Source organism: Bos javanicus, chromosome 16 (genome assembly GCF_032452875.1).
Source record: "Bos javanicus breed banteng chromosome 16, ARS-OSU_banteng_1.0, whole genome shotgun sequence".
Lineage (NCBI taxonomy): Eukaryota > Metazoa > Chordata > Mammalia > Artiodactyla > Bovidae > Bos > Bos javanicus.
In genome coordinates this window covers 32,951,408-32,971,544 of record NC_083883.1, presented here as the reverse complement: position 1 = coordinate 32,971,544, position 20,137 = coordinate 32,951,408, and the positions used below count along the sequence as shown (strand labels likewise).

General features: G+C 38.4%; 1 protein-coding gene across 6 annotated transcripts in view; it reads left to right on the top strand.

Annotated features, from left to right (window-relative positions):
- The window catches only part of EFCAB2 (EF-hand calcium binding domain 2), a 118,980-nt gene that overhangs the window by 37,264 nt on the left and 61,579 nt on the right, over positions 1-20,137 (top strand). For all 6 annotated transcript variants that reach the window (XR_009729909.1, XM_061382458.1, XM_061382457.1 and 3 more), the window contains one exon: positions 6,956-7,040. Coding sequence is in view for 5 of the 6 variants with exons in the window: in XM_061382458.1 (XP_061238442.1) it covers positions 6,956-7,040 (85 nt within the window). In the remaining variant the exon portion in view is untranslated. The remainder of the gene's footprint in view (positions 1-6,955; positions 7,041-20,137) is intronic.

The window sequence follows — 20,137 nt, the reverse complement described above, 5'->3', positions numbered from 1 at the left end:
TGAAAGTATTTAATAATTAGAATCAAAAGGTGTTGATGATCAAATAGAACTGTGAGGATGGGTTGTTGGAAATTAAATTGGTTGGCTTGATAAATTTGGAGGAAAGTGATCAGAGAATCAGTAGAGCACAGTAGTGAGAAGGAGTAGCAGACATTCCTTCATGTCTGAAGGAATGAAACTTAATGGAGTAGTAGTTTCAGGGTGAAATAAGAACCCTATCAGACAAGTCCAGAAGATAGGCCATTTTATAAGACATTGCATAGCCTGGTCTCTTCCACAAGCTAATTTCATTGGGGGACAGGAGACCAGGAGAGAATGAAAGACTGTTTTAGTTTAAAAGAGACCAAAAAATTTTAAAACCAAATGTATGACATAAACTTAAATTAGAGTGTAGGTTGAAAAAGTAACTGTAAAAAAGACATTATGGTACAATTCGGAAATTTGCATATTGAATAGATATTAGATATTCTTAGTGAATTTTTATGAATTTTAACGATATCATAATTATATTGGGATTATGTAGAAGAATGTCCTTATTTTTAGGAGATGCATGTTGAAGTATTTAGGGATGAATAATTGTAATGTCTGTAATCAGAGACAGGGATTTAGGAAAGAAGAAAAAAATGGCAAAACATTAATAATAGTTTGATACAGGTGGTGGGTAGAGAGTTGTTTACAATACTAAGCTTTCAGTTTCAGATTCAAACTTCAGTTTGCCATGCCAGCAGCTATTTATGTAGCATTTACATTGTATTAGATATTATAAGTAATCTAAAGATGATTTAGCCTGTGTACATGTAGGTTATATGCAAATATTATGGTATTTTATATTAAAAAGGACTTGAGTGTCCTCAGATTTTGGTATCTGCAGGTCCTGGAACCACTCTCCCCATGGATTCCGAGGGATGACTTTTTTCAATTCCTGATCAAATTTTAAAGTATAAGATCCTCAATTTTTGATAGTTTATTACCAGTGAGAAACTTTGTTTATGTAAAAATGTGAAAGCATTTTTCTCAGCCATTAAAAAATTTAAAACAATTGAAATTATAATTTCAAAAACTCATCCTTTTTAAATTGAACTGTAGTTGATTTACAATGTTATATTCATTTCAGGTGTACAACATAGTGATTCAGTATTTATAGATTATATTCTATTTAATGTTATTATAAAATAGTGACATATTTCCCTGTGCTGTATAATGTATCCTATTTATTTGTTTATAATTTTTTATTGGTGTATAGTTGATTTACAGTACTGTAAATTAGTTTCTTCTGTACAGCAAAGTGAATCAGTTATCCATCTACATATACCCACTCTTTTAGATCATTTCCCATATAGGCCACTGTACAGTATTGAGTAGAGTTTCCTGTGGTATACACTTAGTTATCTGTTTTACATAGAATACTGTGTAGATGTCAATCCCAATTTCCCAACTTGTCTTTCCCCCTCTTATCCTATGGTGACCATAGTTTTTCTTTTAAAAATTTTTTATTTATATATTTTTGGCTGTGCTGGGTCGCTGCTGCTCAGATTTTTCTCTAGTTGTGGCCAGCAGGGACTACTCTTTGTTGCAGTGCTCAGGCTTATCACTGCGGTGGCTTCTCTTCTAGAGAAAAGGCTCTGGGGCTCTTGGGCTTTGGTAGTTGTACATGTTGGCTCAGTAGTTGTGGTTCCCAGGCTCTAGAGCACAGGCTTGTGGTGCACAGTCTAGAGCACAGTTACTCTGTGGCATGTGGGATCTTCCCAGACCAGGGATCGAACCCATGTCTCCTGCATTGGCAGGCGGAGTCTTTACCACTGAACCACAGGGAAGCCTAAATTTGTTTTCTACATCTGTAACACTATTTCTGTTTTGTAGATAAGTTCATTTGTACCCTTTTAACATTTTTATTTTTATTTTTTTAAATTATTTATTTATTTGGCTGTGCTAGGTCTTCATTCGGAGAAGGCACTGGCGACCCACTCCAGTACTCTTGCCTGGAAAATCCCATGGACGGAGGAGCCTGGTGGGCTGCAGTCCATGGGGTCACAAAGAGTCAGACACGACTGAGCGACTTCCCTTTCACTTTTCACTTTCATGCATTGGAGAAGGAAATGGCACCCCACTCCAGTGTTCTTGCCTGGAGAATCCCAGGGACGGGGAGCCCGGTGGGCTGCCGTCTATGGGGTCGCACAGAGTCGGACACGACTGAAGCAGCCTAGGAGGAGGAGGAGGTCTTCATGGCTGCACGTGGGCTCAGGCTCTCCAGGTGTGGCGAGCGTGGGCTGCTCCTTGTTGAGGTGTGCCGGCTTCTCCCTGTGCTGGCCCCTCGTTGTGGACCACGGGCTCTAGGCATGTGGGCTTCAGTAGTTGCAGCACATGGGTTCAGTAGTTGTGGCACATGGGTTTAGTTGCTCCACAGCCTGTGAGATCTTCCCGGATTAGGGATTGAACCCATGTTCCCTGAATTGGCAGGTGTATTCTTAACCACTAGACCCCCAGGGAAGCCCTGTACCCTTTTTTTAGATTCCACAAATAAGCGATACCATATGGTATTTGTCTTTCTCTGTCTGACTTACTTCACTCCATATGACAATCTCTAGGTCCATCCATGTGGCAAATGGCATTATTTCTTTTTTTTTTTTTTTTATGGCTGAGCAATATTCCATTGTATATATATATATCACATCTCCTTAAACCAATTGTCTGTTGATGGGCACTTGGATTGTTTCCATGCCTTGGCTATTGTAAATGGTTCTGCTGTGAACGTTGGGGTGCACGTATCTGTTCAGATTGTGATTTTCTCTGGGTATATGCCCAGGGGTGAGATTGCTGGGTCATGTGGTACCTCTATTTTTAGTTTTCTAGGAAGCCTCTGTATTGTTTTCCACAGTGGCAGTACCAATTTACATTCCCGCCAAAAATGTAAAAGGGTTCCCTTTTCTCCGCAACCTCTCCAGCATTTATTGTTTGTAGATTTTTTGATGGTGGCCATTCTGACTGGTGCTTATTTATTTTATATATAGTAGTTTGTGTCTCTCAATCTCATTCTCCTATTTCACCCCTCACTCCTTTCCCCACTGATAACCACTAGTTAGTAGTTTGCTCTCTGTATCTGTGAGTCTGTTTTTGTCAAACACACCCTTTAATTGAAAAATATAATTGAAAATTTTGTGATGTAATACAAATGCTTTTTAAAAAAATATTTATTTTTATTTATTTATTTGACTACTCCTGGTCTTAGTTGCAGTATGTGGAGTCTAGTTCCCTACACCAGGAATGACACTCGGGCCCCTGCATTGGGAGCTCAGAGTCTTAACAGCTGACCACCAGGGAAGTCCCTGCAAATGGTTATTTAATCTAGTTGAACTTTCTCATATCATTACTTAAAAACTGTGGTATAGATTTAATTTGTATAACATGTTATGTGTTGTTAGAGCCAGGCAGCAAGCTTGGCTGCTACTGAAAGTTCGTATCATCTGTGGAAGGGTAGAATTAGCTAGAGTATATGAAGATAAAGATTATGGGCTGTTTCTTAGAGCCACAAGCCCCCTCAGTCCCAACACTGTGTTCCTTGGGCGTGTGGAGCATGAACTACTCCACTAGCTCCATGGGTTCTTTGTCCATTTGTCCATGGTGAGCAGTGCTGCATTTGATTTCTGTTTTCTGAAATAGGAGGGTATGAGGTAGATCACTTTCATGGCAAGCATGGAGCCCTGGGTGCTTGATATTTGTTGTGCTTGCTACCTGTGTAGACCAAGGGGCTTGCCATCAGAGCCTGTTCTGCTTTGAGCCTCCTGCCAGGAATCGCTGGAATAGATTCTTTCAGCTGCCTGACTTTGCCAGATCTAACTTTGATCTGGCCACACTGAGAGATGAGAGGATCAGTGTTTTTGGATGCTCTTGTAATCCTTTCACATCATACCTGTGTCCAGTGGGTGAGGATTCCTGAGTTATGGAAGTTCCAAATGTCAATTAAAGCATTATTTATTCCTGACAGATGACGATTGGAAAAAGGAGATTTCATGATCAAGTAAATTTGGAAAATGCTGCATTAATTTCTTTAGAACATCTCAAAGACTTTAATATGCTAATATGCATGATTAATCCCCAAGAGGAGAACGTAATATTGTGAGTCTGTTTTTGTCAAAAACACACCCTTTAAATGCCTTTCTCAGGCATTTTTGATCATTGAAGCCTTTTACTGAGAAACACGTTGAGGAATGAGTATGAAACAGAACCCATTTTAGAAAACTTCAGTTCAGTTCAGTTCAGTTGCTCAGTCGTGTCTGACCATTTGCAACCCCATGGACTGCAGCATGCCAGGCTTCCCTGTCCATCACCAACTCCCGGAGCTTGCTCAAACCCATGTCCAACGAGTCGGTGAAACCATGCAACCATTTCATCCTCTGTCATCCCCTTCTCTTCCTGCCTTCAATCTTTCCCAGCATCAGGGTCTTTTCCAATGAGTGAGTTCTTTGCATCAATATTAACTAGAGGTTGTTAAAAGTTAGTAATTGTTGTTAATATAAAATTGGGCATAGGAATGGAAGAATACTGCTTTAAACTTGTTAGTAATACCTATTTCAGAACACAAATCAGCATTGTATTTACTGGTAAAGGACTAGTATTCTAATCTATCAAATAATGTTTTTAAAGAGCAAAGATTATCATTATCATTTTATGAATTCAATTTGTTTTGGTAGTTCTAGCCAGTGTCCTAAATCATGAAGGAGAAATAAGAAAGTATGCATTTTGGAAAGAAGAGACCAAATGAATTATCAGAAAATACAAAGTAACCAACTGAAGAGGGGTTATAAAAAGTTTTGGGAAATAGATGGGTATAAGATCAATAGCAAATTTTTAAAAAATTAATATTTACCTCTACTTCTAGAAATTTCAAGGTCTCCAAAAAGATTCCTTCACAATATCCACAAAATCCATAAAGTACTGAGGCACAATCTTGGAGAATTTGTGTGTGGCTTATATGAGGAAAGCCATAATGTATAACCTTCAATTTAGAGATATAAAAAGGGCTATATAGCTAATACAGATCTCTTAGATGTGAAAACTATTTTAAAATGTTCAGTCTTTCTCAGTGTATAGCTTCATTGCAATAGCAATCCCAATGGTGTTTTATTTGGAATTTCTAAATTTTATTTGAATTTCTAAATTTCATTTGGAAGACTTACACTGGTGAGTATATTAATGAATATCCCTAAGAAGAAGACCAGGAACAGTGATAATATTAATAAGTGAAATAGGATGGTAATGCCATAACAGTAGAAATACAGTTCAGAATGGAATCAGTAGAATAGACAATGGAAGTAGTCTCCATCACATAAAGGACTATAACACATTGTCAAGTAGGAGGAAAGAATTCAAGTGCTTAGTAAATTAAAAATTATTAAAATCAGATTAGAAGTTAATCTTTCACTTTGAATCATGCCAAAATAACTTTCAGATGGATTAAAAAGTATATTTTTAAATTGTAGAAGAAAATAGAATTGAGTTTACCAAACCTGTAGAAAAAGGATAATTTTCTCCCTCTTTTGGTGGTTCTTTCAAAGGCTATGTTTCTAAACTTTAAAGGATAAGAAATCTCAACAGGTGTCACTAAAATAAAAATTAAAAATAACATACTTTTAAAAGGTAATCTTAAATTTAAAAAAGCAAATATCAGCTTTGTGTAATGACAGTATTATAACCAGTGAGATTTTTCCCAAGTTACTATTAGAACTAGTAAGAATGTTCCCACGAAATAACACAAATTCAACTGCATTCAACTTAGCGTATTTCAGTGAGATAATAAGACAAATGCACAAAGATGAATTGGGCAGAATGGTTCACTCAAAAATTAATATATTTAACAACAAAAACATTTAGAAACTACCTAAATGTCTACAGTTAGGGAGCTGGTATAATAAACTATGATAAAGTTCTATAATGGATTATCAGCCACTAAAAACAATAATGTAATAAATATTTTTTTGAGAATGAAAAGATGCTCACAATTTACTGTTGAGTGAAACATTAGATTAGAGGGCAACATTAAGAGTAGTTAACTCTGCATGTTAGGATTTGAAGTAATGTTTACTTGATCTCAACTTCTCTTTTTTTGTCTTCAGTAATCATGTGTGATTTTGATGATCATAAGGGAGGTGGAACTGTTTTCATATTAGGAAAGCAAATGCAAACAACTGACCTGGAAAATTGTTTTCAATACTTCTTAAAATTATTTTCAGTAATTCTTTCAGTAAGAATTAAGTAAGAATTTCAGTAAGTCTTTATTATTTAACGAGCTCATACAAATTGTTAAGAAAAAAAAATGGAAGATCCCAGTACGGATGAGCAGAGAACCTGAACAGACAATTCAAAACATAGAAAACAGAGGTGATAAACAAGCATTAAGGATCACTATTCAGATTTACTTGTAAGCAAGGAACTGTGCATTTAAATAATGAGATAACATTTATTTTCTTATCAAACTAGAAGTTTGCCACCATGTTATCATAATAAATTAATAAATATCAATAAATTGTTACATCCCTTTGATAGTTTTCACAATTGAAGGTTATGTTGCAACCTGGAAAATTAGAGCATCTGAGTGAAATAGTAGAATGAATGGTAGTTCATATGCCACAACTAAGCCCAAACACAGCCAAATAAATAAATAATTAAATAAATAAATTTAAAAATAAAACTAAGAATTAAACAAACAAACAAAAAGAATATTGGGAAGGGGAGAGGGGAAGTAAATTGCAGATATTGTAACATTTCACTGTTAAAGACTTTAGCATGCCTCTCCTAAGAATAAAGACGTTCTCCTACATAACTCCCCTCCCTGCCAAAAAAGAATACTAGGGAAGTGTGCTGCATGTTTTTCCTTATTAATAATTTCTAGTTGTTGAATTTTTTTGTTTTGAATTTAAAATTACAGTAAAATAGTTTTTATTTACTTTTTCTTTTGCAGAGGTAGCTGTAGCAGAATTTCACAAAAAAATCAAAGAAGCTTTTGAAGTATTTGACCATGAGTCAAATAATACAGTGGATGTGAGGTTTGGAGATGTTTCCTTCTAATTCTAAATTGCTGATACAACTCGTGAAGTAGAAGATGGTTCATTTCTCTTTCTACATTCTTTGAATTTATTATGTTAAAGTATTTATGTTTCTGTGCTCGGCAAAAGGTCTTTTCTAGCTGCTGTTTTGTATTAGTACTGTTTCTTATTCTTCATAATCTAGTGGAAAGACTATATATCCACATTGCCTATTCTAATCTATAGACTAAATTCTGTGAATGAGACAAACTTGTATACAATAGCTTTAGTGCTGGACACACAGTTGGCACTCAGTAAATATTTGTTGAGTGAATGAACAGAATTTGCTTTTAGAATACATAGATATGGGACATTCACTGGTGGCCTAGTGGTTAGAATTCTGAACTTTCACTGCCATGGTCTGGGTTCATTTCCTGGACGGGGAATTGAAGTCCCACAAGCAGCGCAGTGTGGCAAAAAAACAAAACCAAACCAAAAGCCATGGATATGTATTATCAAGCATGAATAGGATATTACAGAGAAGGATTAATAATTCCCAAACATGATACACACCTCAAGTAAAATAACAAAAAGAACCAAAACAAAAGAACATAAAAAGATGAGAAAAAAACATGAATACTGGTAGATTTAGAATAGAGGACAAGAGACAAAGAATAGTTTGAAAAAAAGAGGCGAAAGATAGAGGAGATTATGCATGTTGTACAATCTGTGCCACGCATGTACATCAAAGAAAGGTAATGAAATCATCCTTCCAGGAGGCCAAACTGATTGAGAAATATTTGATAGGATCACAATCTCAAGAGTTAGAACTCAGTATGGAGGCCAACAAAACAGTGGGAAATGATTTTTAAATGGTTTTGGCAAGAATCATTTGATGCTTATAAACCAGTCCCATCACTTCCAGACTGGTCAGAGGACTAAATGCTTTAAATTTGAGCTAGACTGAATGAACAATATGAGTATGACTGATTGTAACTACAGTCATCCCTCAGTATCCACAAGGTATTGGTTCCAAGACACCTGCCTCCACCCTCCCCCCCTCCACCCCCCCCCCCCCCTTCACAAACTTCACAGGATAGTCTTCTGCTTTGAGGGGAGGCTTCCAAAAAGTAGCAGTAAAGAGAAAATCTCCCAATTCCCTTAGAGCAGTGATGCCCGCCGTTTTTTGGTAAAAGAGCCAATTCAGGGGACATAAACATGCTTATGAGGAGGGCCTGACAACCCACTCCAGTATTCTTGCCTGGAGAATCCCTTGGACAGGGGAGCCTGGTGGGCCGCAGTCCATGGGGTCACAGAGAATCAGATACAACTAAAACGACAGAGCATGCATGCAGACATGCTCATGGGCTTCCCCGGTGGCTCAGCTAGTAAAGAACCATTGGGTTCTATCCCTGGGTTGGGAAGATCCCCTGGAAAAGGAAATGGCAACACACCCCAGTATTCTTGCCTGGGAAATCCCATGGACAGAGGAGCCTGGCAGGCTACAGTCCATGGGGTCACAAAGCGTTGGACACAACTGAGCGCACACGCACACACCCAAACATGCTTATGGGATGCGTCTTTCTTCCCACTCAGAATTAAAATAATTGTACCGAGACCCAGCGGGAAAGTGTATGTTCTTACTTAAATTGTCTACTTTATAAAAGAAAGAAAGTTACCAGGAAAATTGGCATAGTTTTTAGCATTGAAATATCCAAGGGGTAGCAACATGGATGAATGGAGTTTCTAGTCTTTATTCCTTCTGCTAATTTGTATAGCACTTTAAAGTTTACAGTGAGCATTCTCATGCTGCCGGTATCATTACTTTCTGCTTTTTATAAATCAGCCAGGAAGCAAAGCAACTTGCCAAAGATGGAATAACAGGATAACGACACAGTCGAAACTCAGATCAGTTTCTTCTGTTTGGGGCAGCTGTGCCTCAGCCCTGGAAGAAGCTCAGGGGATGTAGTGCTAAAATAAAGTCTGGTCCTGCTTTTCTTAGCTTTAGCAGGCTCTTCTATTTGTAAAAACAGTTAATCTTGCTAGAATTTATTTTGGCTTATGGTTAAAAGTGAAGGCATAAATAGACTCACGTTTTCCAAATTACTAAACCATTCCATTTATTTATCTCTGGAATTATTAGAATCATTTTATAATATGCTACATTTTCTGTACTTGGGTCTGATTTGGGCTATGTATTCTGGCCTATTGCCTTACCTCACGGTCATACACTAGGACAAGTAGTGAAAGTGTTAGTCGTGTCCAGCTCTGCGACCCCATGGATTGTAGCCCACCAGGCTCCTCCGTCCATGGACTTCTGGAGTGGGTTGCCATTCCCTTCTCCAGGGGATCTTCTAACCTAGAGATCGAACCCTGGTCTCCTGCATTGCAGGCAGATTCTTTACCGTCTGAACCACCAAGGAAGCCATACTAGGACATTCCTATATTAATTGCTCTCAATTTATATAGTATGCTTTACTATCTGATAGAAAACAAAATATAAAAACAGAAGCAATATTGTAACAAATTCAATAAAGACTTTAAACATTAAAAAAAAAAAAAAAGAATTGAAGGCAGTATTCTGGGTAGATTGAGTAAAGAGGTGTCTGAATGGAGTAAGAGTTTCAGAGACAGTCGAAATAGCTTGGTTTAGAAGAGAGAGTTGTTCCTTGAGATACTTACTGGGCTTTTTGACTGTTTCTGCCCGCTCATGTGCTCTTTGCATGAATTGAAAACTTTAATTTGAAATTTTATTACTTTAGGTGGAGTGGAGGTGTGGTATTGTGACTGCCAGGCAGCCAGTGGGTTTTGTCTTTTTTCATCATGTGTAAAACATTATTAAATGAGCTCCTGCTGCTTTCCTCGTGGCTCTGAGGGACATCCTGGGGATTGGAATCAGACTTTCTGAGTTCATTCCTGGCTTTGTCACTCTAACTTATTTACTTATTACTTATTTACTCACTCTAACTTATTTGAAAGTGAAAGTGAAGTTGCTCAGTCGTGTACAACTCTTTGTGACCCCATGGACCGTAGCCTAAAAGGCTCCTCCGTTCATAGAATTTTCCAGGCAAGAGTACTGTAGTGGGTTGCCATTTCCTTCTCCAGGGGATCTTCCCAACCCAGGGATCGAAGGGTAACTTGTTTACTCTTATTTAAATAAGAGTAACTTATTTACTCTTTCTGTGCCTAAGTTTTTACATTTGCCACATAGGACTGATGTAAATTAGTAGGTCTCAAAATGGTTTGGAGAATCCTGTGTATCCCTAGGATTCTTTCAGGAGTCTGTGAAATCAAAGCTATTCTCGTAATAAATCTGAGACAGTATTTGCTATTTTCATTCTCATTTTTTCACAAGTGTATATTGGAGTTTTTTCGAAAGCTGCATGTGTGATATTGCAACAGATTGAAGGCAGAGCCAGATAGGAGAATCCAGCTGTCTTCTGTTAAGCCAGACGTTAAAGCAGACATGTACAGCACTACCATTCTTCTAATTAAATTTATTTTTTGTTTTGGAAAATATAGTTAATTTTTCACACACAAGAAATATTTATGTAAGCAAATATGGGACTTCCCCAGTGGCTCAGCAATGAAGAATCCACCTGCAATGCAGGAAAAACGGGTTCAATCCCTGGGTCGGGAAGATCTCCTGGAGGAGGAAATGGCAACCCACTTAGTATTCTTACTGGGGAATCCCAAGGACAGAGGAATCTGGTGGGCTACAGTCCATGGGGTCACAAAGAGTGAGACACAACTGAAGCCACTGAGCACATATAATGAGTTTATTGTTATTTCTATGAATTTGACAGCAAGGAGATCAAACTAGTCAATCTTAAAGGAAATCAGTCCTGTATATTCATTGGAAGGACCGATGCTGAAGCTGAAACTCTTAATACTTTGGCCACCTGATTCGAAGAACTGACTCATTGGAGAAGACCCTGATGCTGGGAAAGATTGAAGGTGGGAGGAAAAGGGGACGACAGAGGATGAGATGGTTGGATGGTATCACTGACTCGATGGACATGAGTTTGGACTTGATGGACATGAGTTTGAGCAAGTTCAGGGAGTTGGTGACAGACAGGGAAGCCTGATGTGCTGCAGTCCATGGGGTCGCAAAGAATTGGATGTGATTGAGTAACTGAACTGGATGGATAATAAACATTTTTAAACTTTGGGGTTTAATTTTTAATATTAAATGTAACTCACATAAACAAAAGCTCTTTATGGGTCTGAATAAGTTTTAAGAGTGTAAAAGCGGTTCTGAGACCAAAAAGTTTCAGACCCACTGTTGTCAGTGGACATTTCTAAGGCTCTTAGAACAATATTAACTTAGAACAAATTAGTTTGGTATTTAAAGCTTAGAACAATATTAGCTCGTATTATTATCCTACTCTATATTCTTAAGTAAATAATTTAGACTTGTTTTTCTTCTATTTAATCTGGATTAGCAATGTTATATTGTATTCTCCTAAGAACATTTTACATATATCTGTGTGTTCTGTTTTGATCTTTTCAGTTCTGAAGCAGTTTGTTTTATTTTCCATTTTCCTTGTAAAATAGTTTTTGAAGGTTGCATCTTGAAAAACGTCATGGCAGGTTTTTAATAGTATCAATTAGGGGGATTTTTATTTTGCCTCATACAAACATAAACCATTATACATTTTGACTTACATACATTTTCCTGCTCTGTGTTCAGATTTCAATCAAAAGCATGACTGAAAATTAAATTTTTGACTAGATAATATATAAGGTAAAATTCTAAAGGTACAAAGAATATATAGTGATAGGTAGACTTTCACTTGGCTCTCTTTCTAAAGGCAAGATTCATTATAATTTTCTCATACTCCAGAGATAGTCCATGCAAATACAGATGTTTATATATGTGTGTGTATTTTTTATTTTGATAAATATATGTAACAAAATTTACCATTTTAACCATTTTTAAGTGTGTGTGGGTGTGTGTTAAGTCGCTCAGTCGTGTCTGACTTTTTGCGACCCCATGGACTGTAGCCCATCAGGCTCCTCTGTCCATGGAATTCTCCAGGCAAGAATACTGGAGTGGGGAGTGGGTTGCCATTCCCTTCTCCAGGGGATCTTCCCCACTCAGGGATCAAACTCAGGTCTCTCTCATTGCAGGCAGATTCTTTACTGTCTGAGCCCCTAGGAAAGCTCTTTTAAGTGTATAGTTCAGTGGTATTGAGTATATTTACATTATTTCCATCCATCTTCAGGACATCTTTATTTTCCCAAACTGAAACTCCATACCCTTTAAACAGCACCTCCCCATTCTCCCTTCTCGTTAGTTCCTGGCAGCCACGATTCTACTTTGTATCTCTATGAGTTTGACTGTACTAAGTACCTCACTGTCCGGTTTATTTGACTTAGCATAATGTCTTCAGGGTTCTTCCTTATTGTAACTTATATCAGAATTCCATCCCTTAAAACTGAATAATATTCCACTGTGTGTATATAACACACTTTGTTTATTCAGCTCTCTGTCCATGGACATTTGGGTTGTTTCCACCTTTTGGCTGTTTGAATAATGCAAATTTTATGCAGTCCAGCAACCCCAGGTAGCCTTTTGCTAATGCAGAGAATCTCTTTTTCACTGCTATTATCTCAACTTAGCATGAGTCTCTGGGGCTCACAACACCCAGTATTCATCTATTTTACTGATAAGGAGACTTAAGTTTCTTAAGCAACTGGCAAGAACCTTGAGTGTATTAGATCTTGTCTAAAATTCAGTAAGAAGTATATGATAAGAACTTTTTTGTAATGATTTAGAAATAACTCTTAAGAGGATTGGAGGTGCCATAAATATTACTTCTACTTCACTTTTAGTACTATTTTTGAAGAGAAGTTAATACAGCATTTCACAGTTCATCTTTATCAGGTTGTAAAAGCGTGAGGAATATAGAGGAATTGCATGGACAGTTTCCCCAAGCAATTATTGTCAGAAAAAGCTTGGGGTCACTCAAAGAGCTTTTGAAAAACTGCATAGGTAAATGGATCTGCATTTGTGGCTTAGAAAAGTATATTATAAAAAGAGGAATGGGATTGTTGGACCCACAGGCCTGTTGATAGGGAGTAAATTTGTATAATTTTATTCATACAGTGATAATTCACATGCATGAATAAAATGAATGATGAAATAAAACCACTTGAGTAACCTAGATAAATTTGAAAAATGTTAAGTTTAAAATATTACAAAAGAAAGTGAAAATTATGATGAAGGAGGAAACAGACAGAACAGGTTCCATCTTGAAAGCAGGACTTCATCTTGGGCCAGACTGTGGACTTTGAGCTATACGCCCAGTATCTATGGAAATGACATACTAACTGGAAAACCAGACCCCCAGATGGAAGAGCCCCAGTGCTTGTACCTAGACTCTCCTGAGGCTGAAACAATACCCTAATTATCTGTGTAACTGAATAGAATCATAAATTCTATTATGCTTATTGGGGTATGACCACAGGCCTATTGATAATTGTCCACTCTTAACTACCTAGGCTTAAGGCATACGAATCACGGGTTTAAGGCATACGAATCACGGGTTAACTTTGATTGTATCCTTCTTTTCCTTTGTTCAGACTAGTTTCAGGGAATTTGGGGAGGTGGGTTTGAGCACATACACTTAGGGTATATAAGGTCTTCACAAAAACTGGTCGGGGGTCCTTGGCTAAGAGGAGACTCTGCCTTGGGCCCCCCGGTGTAATAAATTGCACTCCACTATCTGCATTGTCCTTCTGAGTGAGTTTGTTTCCCAGAACGCGTGGCTACAACAATGAAAACCACATAATGTAAATTTTAAATATACAAAGTGATAGTCTATTGTTTATGAGGACAAATAACATTCATGAGAGTGATAAACAGTGTCCTCAGAGTAGTGGTTGCATCTGAAGATGGAGGGACAGGAATGACAAGCAGAACTTTAGCTGTTTCTGCAATGTTTTATTGTTAGGGAACAAATGTGGCAAAATGTTAACTTCTATTTAATCTTGGTATTGGATATATGAAATCTGTAATTTTTTTTTTTTTTTGCCACACTGCAAAGCTTGTGGGATCTTAATTCCATGACCATGGATTGAACCCTGGCCCTGGCAGTGAGACCCCAGAGTCCTAACTACTGGACCTCCAGGGAATTCCGTGTAATCCTTTTTTCTTTACTTTTCTCTGAAATATTTCACAATTACACATAAAAATAAATAGTTTTAAAGGTTGATTTATATCTTGTTATTTTACCATCTCACTTTCAAGATGATTTGTAGAAAATTGGTTTGTAATATCCCTTTTAATAAACTATGATTAAAGAATCAGTTTAAAAAATCAGTTAAAGAAAGTTTAAAAAACTATCCCAAATTCTGATTCCTGAAGCTATTTATTTTTATGCGTCTTTATAGATGAAAGTTTAGTAATATGATGGCACTATGACAGAAAAATAACACTTGGGTTCAGGCTGTCCTGTACAGGGTACTTAATTGCCTGTTTTTAGGAGACCCTTTTTGTATTTTATATCTTTGGTGATCAACTTCACTTGATTCTGGCTGGTAGGTATCTATCTGTTGTACTTATTGTGTTATCTAGATCAGCCGCAGAGTTTGCTGTGTGTCTACAAAAATTGGGAGCCAGAGACTTTCTGATTATTGGTGGTCTCAGGGAGTGTACTTCCTGGGGCCTCTGGGCATATAATTCCTGTGGCCTCTGGGTGTGTACCCTCTGTGGCTTCCAAGTTTGGACAGCTGCAGCCTCAACCTGTTCTCCTTAGCATAGGAAATCACATATTGGATTCATTTGAAAACTGTCTGCGTTATTAAATGTGGAAGACTTAATACAGATACATAACAAAGAACAGTTCATGGCAGTATCTTCCTTAGCTTTGAAAGTTAGAGGGGACACAAACCCAAGAAGCATTAATTACCATGTGCTTAGATAGCTAGAGGCATATTTGGAAATCTGGCTCCCTCTCATCATTCTGTTGCTTACACTCTTTCAGGCTGCATGGGACCAAAATAATCCTTATGTTTTCTCAGTTAACCCAAGTGTATTGTAAGGATATACTTGGAAATGAATGGTATAAGAAGTAATTATTTCTTATATTCATAAGGAATAAGTAAAAACCTGCAGTGGTATTCAGTCCTCTTAGCCCACTGGAATAACATTTGTTGCAAAGGGACCATAGGGCTCCAGTGTTTCGGCAGTCACTCTGTGACTCCACTTCAACTCTAGTAGTCCAACATGCTGGGGATTTTATTCATATGCTTCTTTTTAAAAATTTTTTAATTTTATACTGGAAAGAGAAGCAAAAAGCAAAGGAGAAAAGGAAAGATATAAGCATCTGAATGCAGAGTTCCAAAGAATAGCAAGGAGAGATGAGAAAGCCTTCCTCAGCAATCAATGCAAAGAAATAGAGGAAAACAACAGAATGGGAAAGACTAGAGATCTCTTCAAGAAAATTAGAGATACCAAGGGAACATTTCATGCAAAGATGGGCTCGATAAAGGACAGAAATGGTATGGACCTAATAGAAGCAGAAGATATTAAGAAGAGGTGGCAAGAATACACAGAAGAACTGTACAAAAAAGATCTTCACGACCAAGATAATCATGATGGTGTGATCACTGACCTAGAGCCAGACATCCTGGAATGTGAAGTCAAGTGGGCCTTAGAAATCATCCCTATGAACAAAGCTAGTGGAGGTGATGGAATTCCAGTTGAGCTATTTCAAATCCTGAAAGATGATGCTGTGAAATTGCTGCACTCAATATGCCAGCAAATTGGAAGACTCAGCAGTGGCCACAGGAAGGTCAGTTTTCATTCCAATCCCTAAGAAAGGCAATGCTAAAGATTGCTCAAACTACCGCACAATTGCACTCATCTCACACGCTAGTAAAGTAATGCTCAAAATTCTCCAAGCCAGGCTTCAGCAGTATGTGAACCATGAACTTCCAGATGTTCAAGCTGGTTTTAGAAAAGGCAGAGGAACCAGAGACTGAATTGCCAACATCCTCTGGATCATGGAAAAAGCAAGAGAGTTCCAGAAAAACATCTATTTCTGCTTTATTGACTATGCCAAAGCCTTTGACTGTGTGGATCACAATAAACTGGAAAATCCTGGAAGAAATGGGAATACCAGACCACCTGACCTGCCTCTTGAGAAATCTGTATGCCGGTCAGGAAGCAATAATTAGAACTGGACATAGAACAACAGACTGGTTCCAAATAGGAAAAGGAGTACGTCAAGGCTGTATATTGTCACCCTGCTTATTTAACTTATATGCAGAGTACATCATAAGAAATGCTGGTCTGGAAGAAGCACAAGCTGGAATCAAGATTGCCGGGAGAAATATCAATAACTTCAGATATGCAGATGACACCACCCTTATGGCAGAAAGTGAAGAGGAACTCAAAAGCCTCTTGATGAAAGTGAAAGAGGAGAGTGAAAAAGTTGGCTTAAAACTCAACATTCAGAAAACTAAGATCATGGCATCTGGTCCCATCACTTCATGGGAAATAGATGGGGAAACAGTGGAAACAGTGTCAGACTTTATTTTTGGGCTCCAAAATCACTGCAGATGGTGACTGCAGCCATGAAATTAAAAGACGCTTACTCCTTGGAAGAAAAGTTATGACCAACCTAGATAGCATATTCAAAAGCAGAGACATTACTTTGCCAACAAAGGTCCGTCTAGTCAAGGCTATGGTTTTTCCTGTGGTCATGTATGGATGTGAGAGTTGGACTGTGAAGAAAGCTGAGTGCTGAAGAATTAATGCTTTTGAACTGTGGTGTTGGAGAAGACTCTTGAGAGTCCCTTGGACTGCAAGGAGATCCACCAGTCCATTCTGAAGGAGATCAGCCCTGGGATTTCTTTGGAAGAAATGATGCTAAAGCTGAAACTCCAGTACTTTGGCCACCTCATGCGAAGAGTTGTCTCATTGGAAAAGACTCTGATGCTGGGAGGGATTGGGGGCAAGAGGAGAAGGGGATGACAGAGGATGAGATGGCTGATGGCATCACTGACTCAATGGACATGAGTCTGAGTCAACTGCGGGAGTTGGTGATGGACAGGGAGGCCTGGCGTGCTGCGATTCATGGGGTCGCAAAGAGTCGGACACAACTGAGTGACTGAACTGAACTGAACTGAACTGAATTGGAGGGACTGATGCTAAAGCTGAAGCTTCAATACTTCGGTCACATGATGCAAAGAGCTGACTCATTAGAAAAGACCCTCATGCTGGCAAAGATTGAGGACAGGAGGAGAAGGGGATAACAGAGGATGAGATGGTTGGATGGCATCACCAACTCAATGGACATGAATTTGAGAAAACTCTGGGAGATAGTGAAGGATAGGGAAGCCTGGTGTGCTGCAGTTCATGGGGCTGAAAAGAGTGAGACATGACTTAGTGACTGAACAACAGTAGTTGATTTACAATGTTGAATTAGTTTCAATAAACTGATACAGTTATACCTATACATACATTTATTCTTTTTCAGATTATTTTCCCATATAAGTTATTATAGAATATTGTGTAGAGTTCCCTATAGGTCCTTGTTGGTGATCTATTTTATATATAGACATGTGTATATGTTAATCCCAAACTCCTAATTTATCCCTCCCCACCACCTTTCCCCTTCATTTATTCATATACTTCCGTGTCTTCTCTTCCAGACTCTTCTTACTACTTTGCTGCTAATTTAACCTCCACTGTGTGTCTCCTGTTCCTTTGCTTCTATTTGCTTGTGGCTTTTGATTCCTTCTGATTCTGCTTATTGCTTCCTGTATGTTTTTCCTCTTCCATCTCTCTGTCATCTGTGTCCCTCTCTGTTTGTCTTCCTTTAAAACTTCCAACGAAGGAGAGAGAAAAGTTTGCTTTTGCTATTTGTCAATACTGAGTGGAGAGAACTTTTGTTGAGCAGAGCTCTTACAGTAAGCAACTTCATAGGCCTTGCTTTTGTAGGCCTATAGAGAGAGATAATTTTTGGGTTAAGTAGCTATCTCTGGTTAAAGCAGCTGTGCCTAGGGAGGCAGTCCAAGTGGTACAAAGCATAACAACCTGTCCACTAAGAAATTCTCAGGAAGACTGTGCATTTGTCAGGTCCCTCAAATCCTGATGAGGTTGTACAAGCCTATTATTAGTCTATTCCAACCCAATTTCTAGGCCACTTGGAGCTCTGTGTTAAACTCATTGGTTTCTTAACACTCCCCTTCCTTGATACTGCTAACGATTTATGTCAGGGTGATCGACTATGGTGGAGACTGAGAACTCTAATTCTATCTCCTCACTTCCTGAGCACGTAGCTAACACTGTACTTCTTAGACTCTCTTAAAGATAGAGGGAGGCTTGGAATGTGACTGAGTTTTGGGCAGTGGGATGTGGGTGGAATTGATGTGCGTCACTTCTAGGTCTGATCCATGAAAGCTTCCATATGTGACCCTTCAGGCTTTTCCCTTTCTAGCTTGAAACAGACACGTGGAGTGACATTGGCAGTCATGCATCGAGAGGGATAGATCCACAAGATGGAATGAGCTGGGCTTCTGAGTGGTTTTTTTTGAGGAAGGCCACCCATTTTGAGAAAAACTCATTTTGAATTTAACATAAGCCACTTCTGTGACAGTAGCATTATGTCACTGGGTGTGGGAGTTTGTTATAACAGTGACCATTTTCCTCACAGATTGTTGTTATGGAATATTCTTCATAGGAACTCAAGGAAGGGTTTTGGTCCCCTAGATATCTTACTAAGCTGTGTCCTAGGCTGAATGAAGTTGGTTGGGAGGGCACCACCTTCAGAGGGGGCTGCTGGGGTAGAGAAGAAGAGCCATCATTGTTTTGCTACTCCATCAAACATGGCGTGAAGAATATCTCCCTCTAAGATTTCTTCTACAAATTGCAAGCTATGTATATCAGATTCAGTGTTTGAAATTGCCCTCAATTTAGTTGGAGGGCAATAGGAGTACCTCATGGTTCTACCTTGTTACACAGAGCTTTGTCTGAAGAGTAGTCAGTTGCAGCAGTGGGATTCAGTGTTCTATATATTCTAGATAGGGTGAGTGCCAGAAAGCTCATCCATTTTATCTATAGAGATACTAAGGCAAGATGTCTAAACTGTCCTTTCCCTGGGGGGAGGTGAGAAAACCAGTACCCATGTGGGTTCTATTCAGGTGGCTATGAAAGGGAAAAGATTCGGTTACAATAGCAGGGTCCCAAGGAACATGGGAATTCATTATTTTTGTCTTCGAAGGGTTCAGAAACAAGTGTTTAGAGGTGCCACTGTATAATGCAGTAATGAAGCCAGGCCGGAAGTCAGGGTGTGAGCACTGTAATTTAAGTCAACTCTTGGTTAATTTAAATGCATGGTAGTCATACCAGCTCCTAACCCTTTGCCTTCTTCTTTCTAGTTTTTGAATTGCTGAGAAGTGACGAGCAAATGTCTATTTTATTTCTGAAAACTACTTATGCATTTTATAATAGTTTCTGACCTTCCTCTGAGAGCTCATTTTAGGCTTTTCTTTGCTAACTTAACTCTAAGTTAAATATTTATATTTTTACCTGAAAGTTTGTATTTCTTGTCTTCTTAAGTTATAAACTTATTGAAGACAAATGTATCTAATATTTGGGCTGTGTAATATGTACAACACTGTCTTTGTGTATATACAGCATTGATGATGTTAGCAGAAGGTATGTAACTAGCTGTGAGGAGTTATTAGAAAATGAAAGTGTTAAGGTGTGTTAGGGGCCCTACAGCGAGTGATTGCTTGCTGCCCTAAGGAGACTGGATTTGGTTATACAGGAAAAATAAATTCATAAATGTTGAAAAGTGATAAGACCAGACTTGAGTTTTTAGAAGGGGGAGAGTTGGCACGTGGACTGGAGCAGTGGTTCTTAGTTCCGGGTGCTAGGGAGCTAAAAACCACAGAAAAATTGGCGGAGACTTGAACCACAGACTTAAAGAACAAACTTCAATGCTACAAAGTCTCACAGTATCAGGTGTAGCCAAGGGTATAATGGAGCAAGAGGGATTCCCATACTCTGCGAAAAGGAATCTTAATTAGAGCTTGGGAAAATTTTTGGATAACCCTATCTATGTGGTGGTCTTACAGCGCTGCCCACAAGCCCCATTTGT